Source organism: Manis javanica, chromosome 1 (genome assembly GCF_040802235.1).
Source record: "Manis javanica isolate MJ-LG chromosome 1, MJ_LKY, whole genome shotgun sequence".
In the NCBI taxonomy this organism is placed as follows: domain Eukaryota; kingdom Metazoa; phylum Chordata; class Mammalia; order Pholidota; family Manidae; genus Manis; species Manis javanica.
This window is the reverse complement of record NC_133156.1, coordinates 222,189,051-222,204,895: the sequence shown is the minus strand read 5'-3', so window position 1 is coordinate 222,204,895 and position 15,845 is coordinate 222,189,051. Positions and strand designations below refer to the sequence as shown.

The 15,845-nt window shown below is 46.6% G+C and overlaps 2 protein-coding genes across 5 annotated transcripts in view; one reads left to right on the top strand and one right to left on the bottom strand.

Annotated features, from left to right (window-relative positions):
- DRC1 (dynein regulatory complex subunit 1) overlaps positions 1–12,456 on the top strand; it is a 48,933-nt gene extending 36,477 nt beyond the window's left edge. For 2 of the 3 annotated variants that reach the window (XM_037009482.2, XM_037009481.2), the window contains 7 exons: positions 5,864–5,973; positions 6,876–6,965; positions 7,533–7,619; positions 9,383–9,564; positions 10,602–10,745; positions 11,089–11,191; positions 12,205–12,456. In XM_037009482.2, coding sequence (XP_036865377.2) covers positions 5,864–5,973; positions 6,876–6,965; positions 7,533–7,619; positions 9,383–9,564; positions 10,602–10,745; positions 11,089–11,191; positions 12,205–12,261 — 773 coding nt within the window. In that variant the 3' untranslated portion in view covers positions 12,262–12,456. The remainder of the gene's footprint in view (positions 1–5,863; positions 5,974–6,875; positions 6,966–7,532; positions 7,620–9,382; positions 9,565–10,601; positions 10,746–11,088; positions 11,192–12,204) is intronic. The other variant, XM_037009483.2, reaches the window with a different exon arrangement.
- Positions 12,457–12,925: 469 nt separating this feature from the next.
- Positions 12,926–15,845, bottom strand: part of OTOF (otoferlin) — a 95,140-nt gene continuing 92,220 nt past the window's right edge. For both annotated transcript variants that reach the window (XM_037009485.2, XM_037009484.2), the window contains one exon: positions 12,926–13,934. In XM_037009485.2, coding sequence (XP_036865380.2) covers positions 13,754–13,934 — 181 coding nt within the window. In that variant the 3' untranslated portion in view covers positions 12,926–13,753. The remainder of the gene's footprint in view (positions 13,935–15,845) is intronic.

Sequence of the window (15,845 nt, the reverse complement as noted above, 5' to 3'; positions counted from 1 at the left end):
GTTTTTTTCCCTGGGGAAAAAATAGACCCAATTTTTTAGGGATCTTCAAGGTGCTAAATAGCCAGGATGAACATGAGGTAAAAGGGATAAGAAGTCACCCTTATTCCACTATTATATCATGAGAGCTGTGTAACTCCTCAGATCAACAAATTAGTTTGCTGGGTTCTTGTTAAAATAAGCAGTACAGGCTACAGGGCTCAGCACATCTACATTAGACGACGTTTAAAAAAACCAACATACTGTCTTTGGCTACTGTCTTCAATCTTTTTGCTTTACACCTTTAAATCCTAACTCCCCTAAACTAACCACAGGCATAAAGGCCAGCTATCCAAGTCCTTAGTTTGTTTTTAGCTCTAAATATACACATACAACAAACTTTTCCTCTTTAAAAATGCACCCAGGAAACTAATGGAGAAAGATGAGGTGACAAAGAAAAAGTTCCCCATTTTATAAATGCCTGTTGCTAAAAAGAACATCATACGCAAAATCTCCACAAGCTGGCTTTAATGGAGCCACATCAGTAGTACATTTGTTCCCAGGTTAAGTTAAGCACTAGAAGTTTCATTCAATGGCCTTAATCCTCTGCTTTAGGGAATAAACAAGGTCTAAATTTAACCTTTAACTCACACAGAAGTTGACATTTCTCACACAATGATATATTCATATGCATTCATACTTTTAAAAGAAAGTACTTTTTATCTGCTCTTTACCTAGCATCTTTCCTTTTGTATGACTGTTGATAGCAGAGCCTTACAACTCAAGCAGTAATACTTATTCTACTGTACAACCTTGTGAATGCAACTTACTTTAACATGCAAACCAGTTATTGCTACTAAAATTCTACCTCTTGAAAGTTACCGGTTCATTTTATGGCTTTTTTTTTTTTTTTTTTTGCAATAGGAAATATCCCCTCCTGCATACTGTGTGCTCTTTTGCATTCATTACCTTTTCAGAGGTATTTAAAAAAAACGTTTAAATGCTTTTCAGAAATGGTTTCTCCCAGGCACTGAACTACTTGTGTCAAGAATACGACTACTTTAAGTACACTATGAGATTCTAAACCTGGGTCCTTGGGTATCTGCTGCCTGGTCTGTTGCTTGTTTCTGCACATGAGACATACTACATTAAAAGTTTTGCATTTCCTGTCATGCTAACTGTAGAATCTATATCAGTAAATCTTGGACTGTCCTAATACTGAGATTTAAAAATCACCCCAGAAAACTGCCATTTCCAAGTTCTTAAAGGCAGCTTTTAGAGGTAGGAATTTCTTTTCTACAGAAAGCTATCTTCCACTTTCAAACAAAACAACTTTATTTTCACAAGGAAAGCAGACAAAAGGGACAGCTGTCTGAGATGGCTTACTGTAACCAAGCAAGAGAGTTGCTTATTACATAGCACCCTGAGAAGGCTCCAAGAAGCTACATTTATAGTTCTCATGAAAAGGTCTGAAATCCCATCAATACACAATTCAGCAGGTTTGGAAATAGGAAAAGCCCACGACAGTTAATTTAGCACACTCTGAACTACTAACCAGTGTTCTTCCATTAACAAGTAGCATGCTGCAGACAGGGAACATACATGGTCTGTAGATTAGAAAAGTGCTCACTTAAGCAATTAACACAGTATCTCAGTAAAACATGCAAATCATAATTTCTTGATGCAAAAGGAGTGGGAACATAAATCAAGAAGACATACAATGTGAAAACAGCACAAGAACAACCTCACCTCAAATTAAGAGCAAAGTAGAATAATGAAATGGGGCTGCACTTTGATATGAAATTTCATAAGAAACAAAGGAATGGAAAAGCTTAAAGATCCTCAAACAGTAGTTCACATTGTGACCCCACATTTCTATCCATAAATGAGTCTTTTTGGCCTTAACCTCCTTTCCCCAGGGACTAGAGTATCAAGGATTCAGATATTTATAGGAAAAAATGTCTAGATTTTTCACTTTTTACACTATTGGTTATTATCAGTAATTCATCCTTAAGTTAAAATTATTACTAGGCTCATGCACTAGCCCCTAACATGGCACTACAATATGCTACCAAGCACTAAATGCTTACAAAACTATACACATCTCAAAATGGAAGACATTGGTGATTTTGTTGTTCTTAAACAACTTGTAACATTTGTCCACAAGTATTAAAATATACATATATATATATTTCTATTGCACATATCCCATTTTTGTTTAACTTTTACTTAAAAGAAAAACTGCCAGCTAACATAGATGAGCAACAGAAAGGGAGGAAGTAGGCACAGCTACAGACTGAGGCTCGTTCTGCCTAGAATTATAGCTTTTGCCATCAAGAAGGGGATTAAAATAGACCAGGCAAAAAATATGTAATTAAACATATTAAACACTAGGCAAGCACTATTGGAATATATCTATTTTATAAACTGCAATCTGGTGACAACCATGGAAGATGCAGGAACAACCTGAAGAGTGCATTATACAGGAGTTCTCTTAGCTGTGAAATGAAAAAGTATAAAGCAACTGGAGAAGTTAAGTCTCATACATATTCAAACAAGTGGCCAGAGATGGTTTCACTGGTGCAGACAGTAGAGGGTCTATCCCCCACCAAATGCTTTTACCCAACAAGCTGCCAAAAGGACACAGGGAAGATGGATGACAAACAACTGTAGATACAAATTCTCCATGATATTCTGAACATACAAATGGGACTCATGTACGTAGGGTCCACGCTATCTTTAACAATTCCAAAATACCTGAAAACATCACAGAATGGTTGGGAAGATCTTAAGAGAAATATTGAAGTCACCTTTATCCAAAGTTACTTCTCCTGTGCTTTACCACACACAATTATTTGCTCTCAGTTAAAGGAAATTATATTTTATCTATATCATGTAAAATACTTCACAAAAAATTTCTCATGGCAATTCAAACTGGTTGTTGAATTTAATCATTAAGAGTGCTCAGCATTTCCCATTTTTTTGGCCATTCCTATCACTCTCAAATTTTGGTAAATTGCTCTAAGTTTTCGGCATCATGGTATGTATGGCCCTGGGAAAGCACTCCCTAAATCATAGAGATTGAAGATAATTTGTTCTTAATTTTATCTAAGTTTTCAATTCTTTCTCAACTCACAAAGACTCATAAATAAGGGTTTCATTCTTCTTATGTAAAGACTTGACAATTCATATACCAGTCCTCTGTTGATTTGGAAGCAAGGACAGCTTTACTCTATAGTCTGTTCATCCTATAGTGTTAAGTTTAAAGGTAAAGAAATGAAGATTCATATTTCTTACTCTATTTTTCTTGAGAGGTTTTTTTTAACTCTGAATTTCTAAATTTATACTGACCCAACCACAACTTTGGAATATTGCTACTGAGGCCCATTCTTTGATGAGAAGTTCTGTTCCTAACTGAGGAAATTACCTGAGTCCCAGCCTTTTCAGCCTAATATTATACCTATTGCTTTGAAAAATAAACCAACATCCAAGTACCCACTCTTGAGTCAAAGGAGAGAATTATTTATGCTCTTACAAAAAATGGAGCTATGGATATATAAAACACTGTAGAGCTGCATAGGCATATTTACTTCTTTTTCTCAGGAGAAAAAGGAGTTACATGGAAACCTTTCTCACTTTTCTCCCCATTCCTCCATGTCCAAAGTTGAAGGTAGGTCACACTGGAGGGTCTATCACATCTTCTGAACAGAAAAACCCCTTATGTCACTTTCTCTCAGCTTCAGCAGCATAGGAAACCAAGTCTCACTACTACATAAGACTCCACAAAAAAGAATGAAGTGATTTGTAATACAGCAGTCTCTCATCATACGGAGGTGATCAGGGTTCCTTCACTGGATTCAAAACTGTTATGTTTCCTTTTACCCATCTTTCACTAAACCAAAGCATGTATTCACAGGGTTTAGCATCTGCACAATGTGGTCCTTCCTTAGAAAAAAGAAAAAGCATGTAAAAAAAAAAAAAGGGCCTCAAAATGTCCAAAGACTTCTGAGAAAAGTCAGCATCCTTCTTCTCTAAAAGAAAAATCCCTTTTCTCATTCAAAAATGTGGTTTTACACACGTAAAAATGTGTATTTATACAGACTCTGGTTTATTCACATGAAATTAATCTTGTGCTATCTTGTCTTTATGCTTCTTTACACACGAAAGGTTTTATTGCAAAATCCAAACTTTGTTCTTATCCAGTAAATCTATGTCACAGGACAAGCCACCATTTAGATACATATTTAATTTTTTACTATCTTTTTCACTTCAAATTACAACACATATTTGGAATTTACTTCTGCAGTCTCAATTGTGCTTCTCATGAAGGCGGTTAAAACTGGAAGACATTAAAAAAAAACCCTGATGTCATCCATACTTGCTATTTATTTAGTCTTCTTGTTTGGAACAAGAGGTAAAGAATTCAAAAATACCACCATCCAAGAATCTGTTTCAAATTAGAAATCAGCATTCATCTTGCCAAATAATTTCTTTATACTTAAGCAAACAGCAGAAGATGTGTTGGTTGCTTCTTTCTTCTTAGAGAAGTCAGCAGCATGACTGTACCCTATGAGCTTCTCTGCTCAATCTGAGGTGCAACAGAAAGAAAAGTGGCCTTCTCTACTCCGAGTCGTGGAGGTGAAGTGTAGAGAAGATAACCACATTTCAAGAATAGGGAAAGCGGCCAGATAAAAGAAGCAGGACTATCGAGCCCAGGAGACAACATACAATACTTGCTGAATCCTGAGTTCAGAATTTTTTTTCTTTTCGAGATGAATATAAAAGCACCTAAAAGGCAAGGAAAATGTTCTTCCTCGCATCAGCCATCAAGAGCACTCGACCGCCCTGGGGCCGAGCTGGCCCCGGCCCCAAAGGCCAGCTAGCAGCAGTGCACCTCACGCCGCCATCTTTGCTCCTTCCCAAGTCCGAGAACATATACTTTTATCTGCTTTTTTCACTTACAGTATATCCTGGAGATCAGTCTGTAATAGCAGTAAGAAGAAATGGTCTTCATTTCTTTTTTCTCTGGCTGTGCCAGAATTTCTTCACAGTCCTCTGTTGATGGTCAGTTAGGTTATTTCCAGGTGTGTGTTTGTGTTTTTGCAGTTACAAACATTGCTGCAATGAAAGGCTTTGTGCATTTGTGTTTCCACGTTTTTGCTAGGGAGTTGTTGGGGTAGATCCCTAGGAGTAGGGATGTTGCACCATAGCAAAGGTACCATTTTCCATCTCCACCAGCAATCTGATATCTCATTCTTTTCAAAATCTTTTCCTATATGTTATCTTGTTTTACCTTTTGAACAACTAGTAAAACCTGGAGAGTACCATGATTTTTATTCTTATCTTCTGATGAGGAATGTATAGTATAAAACATTTTACAATTTTAATTAAGATTAAATTTAAACAGCTTAAAATTTAACTTTGAAATCAGCCATCAGCCATCAGTTCTTGCTGAGCCACTTTCCACCTCTTAGTTGGCTGCTTCTAATCTGCAGCAGATTTAAAGACCATGTGGCAGATGTGCTAGATTCATCCCTAAAAGAAGAATAAATAGGTTCACATTCTCCTGCCCACCTCCTGGTCACAGCTGGACTTTGAGTATGATGTTTCCAAGTAGATGGAATTTGTAAAAGTGAGGCATTAAAGGCTGGTCAAGAATGGCAGAATTCTCCAGATGGTCCCTTGTTCTGACCCCCAGCCTCCCTGTTTTTCCTATGTAATGGGCTTTCTTCAGCTAAACAGACTTGATAGTGCTGTAAGGAGGCTTTTTAAGAGGTAAATTTTCTCAGGGAAAGCCATTTGACTGTTTTTCCAAGTCAACAAGGTCAAGAGATGATCTCCTTTTTCTGTTCCTCTCTGTCTTACCTCCTTGCCCCATCTGCGGAAGAGGAGAGCATGGAAGAGACTGCTTCAGAAGCAGAGGCTTACCTGGAGCTGCCCAAGCAAGTGTCCGCGAAAACAACCGGAAAGATCCTGAGGCTCCTGTGCAACGAGTCGGTGAGGCCAGGCTGGGACTGTGGCAGAGTATGATGGGTGGCTTTGCCAACTTTCTGCCCTTACCTCTTGGTGCTGCTTCCGACGACTCTGGCTGGGCCACGGCCCTGAGGACTAGAGCTGAGGGACACCCCCAGACTTTGCAGGGCACTCACAGATGGGCTGTGTCTCAGAGCTGACTGAGCCGGCAGATGGATGGGTCAGCAAGGCGTGGTCCAGGCTGGCCAACAGTCCTTGGCTAATTTGAACAAATGCTCATTTTGTGAGAGAAGGGGCACCAGTCTCACCTCTGTGAACCCACCTGCTAAGAAGTGTGGCCTCAACTGATGTGGCCTTTTTCCAGGAGCCCAGTTTGTGATAACTGTGGGGTCCTCGGCTTTGGAGGTCTGCACTGTGTTACAAGACCCACTGAACTTGCTCTAAAGACTGTGTTGGAGCTGGTTCAGCGAGAAGTCGGAGCGTCACCAAATGTGACTGGTGTTTATTTAGATACAGTCCTGAGATGGGAGAAAGAGGTGGAGCAAGGACCGGCAGTCTTTAGTCCTCCTCAAGACAGTGTTCTGTGGATACTGGGGGACTTGTGTATGAGTGAAGTGACATTGGGTGGGTGGGAATCTGTGACTGGGTCAGGTCTGGACTGCTGTGGGGAGCTCAGTGGCTATGAGTCAGTGAGTTAGCCCCTGAGGTGGGGGGAACTAAATCTAGGATGGGCATTGGCTTCCTCCCTGGGAATGGCTCTTAGGCCTCCTAAGAAGGCCTGCCTCTGGGAGCCCCACTGCCCAGTGTCATCCCTGGGCATTTTGCCTGCGGAGTCATTCCTGGTTAGGTACATGAGGGAGGCTGCATCCTAGTGCTTGTTCCTGAAGCCTGTTTCTGACTGCAGATGTCATCTTGCTGCTTCTCAGGGTTTCCTCATAGAGAACAAGCTGCTGAGCCTTCTCCTTCCTCTGGAGAAGAATGAATGCTATCTGCTGAGGTTGGACGCCATCTTCTCAGTGAGTCTCACTGGGCTGAGTGGGCAGGGCATGGGGTCCTCATTCTAAGACAGCCACCTATGTTCTTCTAACGTTGCCTTGGTCTTGGTAGTAGACGCATGTCTCCCAGGGCTTTCCTGGGCTCACTCTCAATCCTTCCTTCTACTTACTCTCCATGCAACAAAATGGCCTCAGAATTGTTCAGATGTCTTCCATCCCTGACCCTTCCTCTACTAGCTTCTTTCTCATGGCCCAGCTCCAAGATCATAGGTTCTCCCCTACACCTCTAAACTCAGATGTGTGTCCAGCACCCTTTCGTGTTCTCACCCCACCAGACCCATATGGAGCTGTTTCTGACTCTGAGCATAGTGTCTCTGTCCCGGCGTGTGTCCCCAGTCTCACTGTGCTTTTCCAGTGTTCAGGGTCCTCACTCTGGGCCGTGGCAGGTGCCTGGGATCTTGAAGGGCACGAGCCAAACTCCCTGCTCTTAGGTCCAAAGAAGGCTTTCCTGCTGACGGTCTGCTAACTCCTGGAGCTGGGGACTACTTGATGTAGTGTTTGAACACCACATTCTATTTTTATCTTAAGGCCCTTGGAATTGAAAGTGAGGATGACTTGTATAAACTGGTGAACTTCTTCCTCAAATACAGAGCTCATCATTCATCCTTCAGCCAGGTAAGGTGAATGCCTAAGAGGGAGCATTTGAAATTCTCCTGAAAGCCCCCGGAGGACATTGCGGCCTTTGAATAATACTTCAGGATGAAATAGTGAGGGTTTTATATCAGGGACAACTAACTCAGCATTTCCCTTATCATTATTATATTTTCTGTTTGCAGTGGGAAGAATGGGTGGGATGACATGCTGTTCTCATACTGAGGCCCAACGGGTCTTCTCCTTCAAGACAAGCCTTGGCTGCTCTAAGGCCTGAGACCACCAACTTCTGAATATATTGTTCTGTAACACTTTCCTGCAGAATAGGGCCCATTTGTAATGCCCATCTTGATTGTAATTGACTCTTCTGAAGAAGTCGTCATGTTAAAAATATAAATTTTTAACTTAAAGATTAAAAAATTAATTCAAAATATGTTTTTAGTATTGTTAGCCCTATGGTGGGTATCCTGATATGCTTCCAAAAAGAATTGGCTGAGTGGACAAAACCCAGAAGCCATAAAGGAAAAAGAGGATATATTTGAGTACATTAAAAAAATAGTCTGTAGGGCAAAAATCATTATAAGCAATGTTAAGATACAGATAACAGCTGGGGGAAAATATTCTTAACTCATATCACAGTTAAGGGTTAATTTCCTTAATATATAAAGACCTCCCATAAACCAATAAGAAAAAAGACCAACACCTCAATGGAACAGAGAAGGGATATGAACAAACACCTCCTAGAAGAGGTAGTAACTCTTAAACATATGAAAAGATAATCAGGCTTTCTTGTAATAAGAGCAATGCAAATTAAAATTGTCCAAATTCAATTTCACCTGTCAGTTTGGCAAAAATATGCATGTTTGATAACACATAATAAGGATTGGTATGGATTGCACTCTGTAAGTTGCTGGTGTGAGTGTAAATTGTTGTGGAGGGCAGTTTGGCAGTGTCAATTTCAACACCATATACAAAATTACTTTACCCTGCAATTCTTCTTCTAAGATTTTTATTCTATAGCTATGTCTCAGTACATTTGAAACTATATGTTTATTGTAGCTTATTCATAGCAGCATTGTTTAGAATGACAGAGGATTGGAAACAACCTAAATTTCCATTATTAAAGAATTAAGTAATATATGGTGAAGCTATATAATGGAATACTATGCAACTATAAAAAAGAACAAAGAAGTTCTTTATGTTCCTATGTGAACGGATCTCTGAGGTTTGTTGGCATGTGAAAAAACCAAGTACAGAACTATGTATTTAGTATCATATCATTTATGCAAAAATGGGAAGGAAAAGTGTGTGGACATAATATTTCTTTGGAAGGATACATAAACTGATAACATTGGTTTTTCAGTAGAAGGAAACTGGATAAAATGAGAGACAGGAGTAGGAGGAAGTCTTTTTAAAATTTAAAGATTAAAATAAACTTTAGTTTGTATTAAGATTCAAAAGGATATTTATATCACGTAAGCTTTATGATATCAATAAAATGAATACCCAGCTTAGTAAGAGGACATCATCATTGTTTTCAAGTGCCCTGTGTGCCTCTCCCTGGCCCCAATCCCCTTCTTCCCCCTCTTTGTCCTCACTGTTTCTCCCCTTGGGTAAATGTCTCTCTCTGCATTTTTTCTATAATGTCTGTGATTTCCTGTAGACTTTTCTCTTGTTTTTTTCCTTTTCCTGTTGGTCTTCACAGACTCATGCTTGTGTACCCCCAACCCACAGTTGCCCTTGCACCTTTCTCCAGATCAATCCCTGGAATTTCTTACCCCCTACAGGAGCGAACAAGTCTGATACCAGCCAAGCCAGCAGAGCACAGGGACTTCGAGGGAGAAGCGGAGGAAAGCCTTGTGGAAGGGGAGCAGGAAGGGAAGGAGACCCCCGCTTCTCCCATACTCATCCACCCCAATGATGTCCTCAAGATCCTGGAGGCTTTTGTCATGGCTCTGAAGAAGCCCAGGTGAGCTGGGGTGCTGGAGGTCTTACCTGAGAGCTAGAAAGCTGGATGGGATTGGGGACCAAGCCGTAGCGAGTGCGAGAGAAGAGGCTGTTGAGCAGGAACCTTGGGGGTGAATAAAGGGCCACCCAGAAAGAGGCTAGAGTGGACATCATAATGAAAGAAATGGGTGTACAAGTGCTTTATGTGTTCTCATTCATCATTCATTCACTCAACAAACATTTATTGGGGTCTGCTGTGTGTAGGCCCTGACCTGGTGATCAGAACAATGGTCACGGCCTATACAGTGTCACATTGTTTAGAGGAGGAAGGGGACAACTCTCTTTGGCACATCCGAGAGGGCTTTTGGAGAAAATGGTGCCAGCACTGAGTTTTCCTAGATGGATAAAGTGGGAGAAAGGGCATGTCAGGATGTCACAGTGCAGGGAAAAGCCTGGTGTATACAAGAATCATGACAGAGAAGTGTGGCTAGTGGCAAGGGTCTGGGAAGTGGGATGGGTGGGTGGGGGAGCCAGGCCAGACCTTGGAGAGCCTTGCCCAATGTGCCCAAGATTTTTGTCTTTACCCTCCGGTGGACCAGAGCCAGAGAAGGATATCAAGCAGGGGTGGGAAGCCACGATTATCAGAATTGCACTTAAAAGCCGCTTTGGCGGCAGGGAGCTGGGTACAGGGGAGCTCTGAGAAGGTTTGTCCAGGTGGAGGGGATGATATTCTAGAGGGGATGGAGAGGAGATGACCAAGAGTTGATTTAGGTGTATTAGTGAAAGAAATGGGCATAGTAATGAGCTGTAAAGGCAGTGAGGTAAACTGAGAGAAGGAGGGTGGGTGAGACTCTGAGGGTGCTGTCACAAAGGTGGCCAGGGCACCAAGAATCTGGAGCATGTGCACTTTGAGGCTCTGCCATAGTCTGGTAAGCTTGCATAGCGGAGCGGGAAGTGACAGGTGGAGAAGCAGAGAGTGTGTGAGGCAGCCTGTTCCTGCTGCATGGAGGCCTGGGTGGTGCCAGCCGAGGCAATGGTGCCAGTGCCTTTCCCCATCAGGGACCCTCAGGCACCTGGGAAGTTGCTGAAGGAAGCACGAGATAGCTCCAAGGACTCTGAGTACTGGGAGGCCCTGGCCTCGGTTATCCCCTGCTCCACGCAGGCCCTCTGGGCGGCTCTGTACGCAGCGTTGGAGAAATACCAGTAAGTATGTTGTATGGCCCAGGGGAAGGAGGGAGCCAGCAGCGAAAAGTAGAAGGATCCTGCTTGGCGTGGCCACGTTTGCCACCTCCCTGTCCTGAAGAGAAGAGCTGCCTCTGGCGACTCCTGCTCGGGACGCATGTACTTGGGCGGCTGGCTCTTAGGCCCTGCCCTTCCTGCTCTGTTTCTGCTAGCCTGGCTGGTTCAGGGCTGAAGGTAGCTCTGTGGGGTGAGGCTTCTGGGGCCCTCTTGCACCTCCAACCAGAACAGAAACACAGTGACTGTGGCCCCTGCTTGGTAGAAGATGAGGATTCAGTGGGCCTCTAACTGATTTTTCTGCCCCCAGCTTTGTCCTGACCCAGAGAGCCAAGCTGCTGATAGAAAACAGCTCTCTGGCACAGCAGAACACAGAGCTGCAGACGCTGCTGCAACAGTACCTGGGTTCCAAGGTGGGTGACGAAGGCCCTCTGTGGAGGCTGGGGAGCTGCTAGGACTGGAGCTGATTTTAGGAAATGAGCAAATGATGCTAGGAAATGTTCCCACCAGAGGCAAGGGAGCTTTGAGATATGACAAAAAGTCAGCAGTCATACCTCAGATTGAGACAATTACCAGGCAGGTGGGTGGATGTTGCCTGAAGCCTACTCCAGGCCATGTGAGTTATAATACTGTCCTTGTGGGGCCCATAGTTTCTGGCACCAGTTGCTTGCTGGGCCCCTCTGGGGGCAGTGCCGAAGCCAGCCATGGGGAGAAGAGGCTCAGATGGGGCAGATGCTCCCTGGCCCCCACTCAGGCCCACTCCAGTGATAGTTGGGGCACCTTCCCATGGCCTCTCACCATCTCTGCTCTAGAGGAAAAGTCCATTTGTGACACAGCTGCTGGCTTGGCTCTGCTGGTGTGGAATCCTTTACATGGCGCCAAGGCCAGGAAGGGTGTGACATGCTGGGCTGAGCATAGGCCCTCCATCACCAGCTGTGTGTGTGAGAGGTGACCGAGGCCAGTCACTGAGCCTGCACACTGGGCGCATGTGGCCCCATCATGGTTTCAGGCCCCAGGTTGCGCCTGAATAAAGGACGTGGTGAGCCTTGGTGTCATGATGGCCTCAGCCTGTGACTGGACTCCCACATTAGGGGACTATGTGGGCCATGCTTCCATTGATGCCGCTGTGTATGAGAGGATGGGGTAGGAAGGGGGGCAGCAGGGCTGGACTGGGGACAGGAGGGCAGGTGAAGGGTAGAGGGAGGATTTAGGAGGATGGATCAGAGTGGAAGGTTAAGAACGTTACTTGGGGGTAGCTAGCTGGAGCAGACGCCAACAAGAAGCCCCCAGACTTGTCTTCTGAAGGAATGCGGACTGTGGCCTTGCCCAGGCATCTGGAAGCCTTTGGGGAGGAGATGCTTGCAGAGATTTGGAGGCCTGTGGGAGAGCCTCCAAATGTAATCACCACCTTTACTCTCTTTTCCAGATAAACTCAGAACTGCAAGTTCCTCCCACTCAGGTGCTCCGGGTACCCATGAAATAGATCTGGACTTCAAAAGGCTACTGTATTAGGGCAGTGGTGGTTGAAGCTGGCATCTATCACCTGGGGAGTGATAGATTCTATCTATTCCTGGGCCCGCTCCCTGGATCTTCCAGAGCTGCTGTCTCAGGGCCTGTCAAAGTAAGGCACTAAGAGGAATTACCTGTGTCCTACAGTTATTAAAGTCTTTAAAAAGTTGTGGCTCAATCTCTTTAAAGAGGTCAGGTCCAGTGAGACATGGCCCTTGCCCCAACCTTTGTGTCACAAGGGGACTTTGTCCCCAGCCTCAGGCTGTGGTGTGAGAACAGGCACAGGACTGCGAGACAAGGCCCCGGCCCGTGGTGTGCGCCCCCTTCCTTTGCAAGTCAGTTGCTGTCTGTGGGTGGAGGCCCACGCTTTGGGGGCCCTTGTGGGATTTTAAGCCTTCAGACTGTCCTTGGGCCTGCAGAGCCCTTTTGTGAGGCCCCAGGGCTGTGGTGTGAGGCTGGTCCGGTGAGCAAGGGTCCTGTGCCTTAGGCCTGTTGTGAACTGTGGGCCATGAATCCACCCCAAGGGAACAGGCCTCAGGGCCCAGCTGGTACTGCATTGGCCACCTCAGGGTGCCTGCCAACCCTGTACCCCATACTCGTGCTCCCACTTGACCAACTGTAGATTTGTCAGCTCAGTGTTTAGTTTCTTTTATTAAGGGAAAAACCACCACTCAAGAAAGGAAAACAGCCAAGAGAAACCCAGCTCCCGCCGGCAGGGGGCAGCTCTTAAACTCCGGGCTGGGCTGCAAGGGGAGAGCTCTGAAGGGCTGGCTCAGCGGGCGGAGGGCTGGGGTTGCCAGGGCGGTGGGGGGAACACAGGATTCATTCTCGCTGCCCCTCCTCGAGGCTGTGGAGCACTAGCCCGGCCAGCAGGGCAGGGCGGAACGTGTGCACCCGCCGCTGTGGCTCCAGGCAGGAGGAGGAGCGTGTGGAGTGGTGGGGCGGGGAAGCAGCCACCCCTGGGGGCCGGTAGAAAGGCCTGACCCACTTCTGCTGAGCAAAGCCTGGTGGCGCCGCCCTCACAAGATTATCTGGGGGAGGGGAGGGTGATCGTTTTGCTGGTTCATTCTGTTTAAAGCCCTAGACACTGGCCGCTGCCATGATTCCTGGCTAATTTCATTAACGCTTAGTCCTTGGAAGGCCTGGGGAGGTTTTGGGGTGGCTTCCTCTGGAGCCGGGGCCTGAAGAAGGGTGGTGCCTCAGCAAGGTGGGGCAGACACCCCTTGCCACACTCCCCACCCCACAGGCAGGGACCAGAGGGACGGGCCTGGGCAAGCAGCAGCCTCGGGGTGGTGAGGACAGGAGGTGGGGAGTCACCAGCCCTGCATGCAGGAGGCAGGCTCCTGGGACTTGAGGCCCCAGGTGTGGACACCAGGCCCCTCAGGCTCCAGGCAGACCCACAAGTCCACGCCAGAGGAGGGGCAGATGCAGCCCAGGAGAGGAGCTGTGGGTGGGCCATGGGGCCTTCATGCCCCCAGGAGTTTCTTGACCATGTAGCCAGGGAGGCTGTAGAGGAAGAGGGCCAGCATGAGCAGCCCCAGCAGCGCCAGCACGATCTTGACGATGAGCCACTTGTACCGCGTGCAGATGAGGTACTTGATGGACTTGAGGGGGTTGAGGAACCAGACGAAGGCGGTGTCGGGCCGGCTGGGGGAGGGGGGCCAGGGTTAGGCCGTGAGCGTCTCCCAGGGTGCTGCATCCCCTCGGCCCCTCTAGGCCCCAAGAGGCCTCATCATGGCCCTCATGAGGGAAAGTAGCAGGAGCTGGAGCCAGGGCTCCAGGCTGTTTCCAAGCACCAGGTTGCTGCTTGCCTTCTCTGTCCTCTTTGCGGGCTCCTCTACCACCCACTCCCCTCGCAAGGCCTAAACGGCACTTCTGGCAGTTGGGCTGCCATCCAGCCTCACCTGAACATGGGCAGCCCTGGCAGCTCGCGACTGGGGAGGCAGCCACTGCACTGCAGGCAGTTCTGAATTTTAGGAAGCTCTGCTACTTAGCAGTTCACTGTATTGTTCCAACATTGCCCAGTGGTTTCACTTGTGACCTCGGCGTGTCTCAGCGTGCCCCGCTTTATGATGGACGTAAGCTTCTGTCCCTACCACTGACTGAGGTCTGAGAAACCCCAGTGGGGCGCAGGCCACCCTCACCGACTTGCTGCCATCAGGGGCGGTCACTGCTTCTGCAGAGTCTCCTTGCCCAGAAGCTCTCGTTGAGCTTTACTTTCCATTTTTTTGTGTTACAAAAAAACAACACGTTTCATAAAATGGCAAGATAGAAAACTAGAATATTGAAAATACTTTTTCAAATTCCTGTCCTACCGACTCCCAGGAGGACACAGACCCCGCCCTCCAGAGCCACATTTCAGGCAAGAGGGCTGCAGAGTGGGAGTGTGGGCATAGGACACCTGGGGGTTCAATCCCAGCTGTGACAGGCAAGTGAGGTGCCGCTTTGAGCCTCAGTTTCCTCACTTATGCAATGGGGTTCATAGTCGGCCCTACCTCAGGGGTTGGGGAAGGGTGAAGTGAGGCAGTAGAGGGGGATGCTGTCAGCACAGTGGGTGGCACCCAGCAGCCGCTCAGCCATCGATGGCTACTGAGATGTTGGAATTGAATAGAGATACTGCCCTGCGAAATGGCCCTGGGTTAGGAGGTAGAGGCTGGCAGACATGATTCAGGACTCGCTGGCCAGTCTTAGCCAAGCCCTTCCCTTCCCTGTCCGTATCTCAACTACTTCCTGCCAGTGGAACTGGGTTAGAATCTGCCAGGCATGTTGCTGGGAGAGGAGGAGGTGTGGCGCAAAGAATACCTGATGGGCAACTTGGAAACCTAGGCTGAGTCCTAGCTCAGCCTTAATATGCTAAGTGAACTTACTACTTACTCCACCTCTCTGGCCTCATATGGAATCATGTAAAACAGTCATTTCCGGTTCTGAGAATGTGTGATACTGTTTGAAAGCTTGACACATTTTGTGTGTGTGGGTGTGTTCCACATGCTGCCAAGCCCATGAGCTCAGGTCCAGGGGAAGAAGGCAGGACTACCAGGCTCAGGAGGATGCCAGGCTCAGGCCCCGAAGGTCATCTTGACCAGGTAGCCAGGCACAGAGTAGAGGAAGCGGGTGAAGAGGAGGAGCAGCAGCAGGCTGAGGAGCAGCCAGCGCTAGGTGTGCCACAGGAAGTAGTGGGCAGACTTGAGAGGGTTCAAGAACCAGATGAAGCTCGTGTCAGGCCGGCTGGAGCAGCCAGAGGAGCAGGGGGAGTGCAGAGAAAGGATGCAGCAGATGAAGGCTCAGGGTGTGGGGAAGGGCCCTGGCCAAGAGTGGGGCTGACCCAGGGCTGAGTGTATGTGACGCGCAGCACCTCCACAGCCATCGGGCTGCCTGGGCCCCTCACTCCTTGTTGCAGCAGTTTGCCTTTGGCAAAAACTAGGACGGGCATTTAACTCTGCAAAAGGGTTCTTCCCGGGAGAGGTGCTGCTTGCCTGTACTGGCGGTGCATGCTCTGGTTCAGAGAGAGGCCATGGGTTCTAGAGGCAAGAGGAGGAAGGAGAAGGCTCCCCTGCAAAG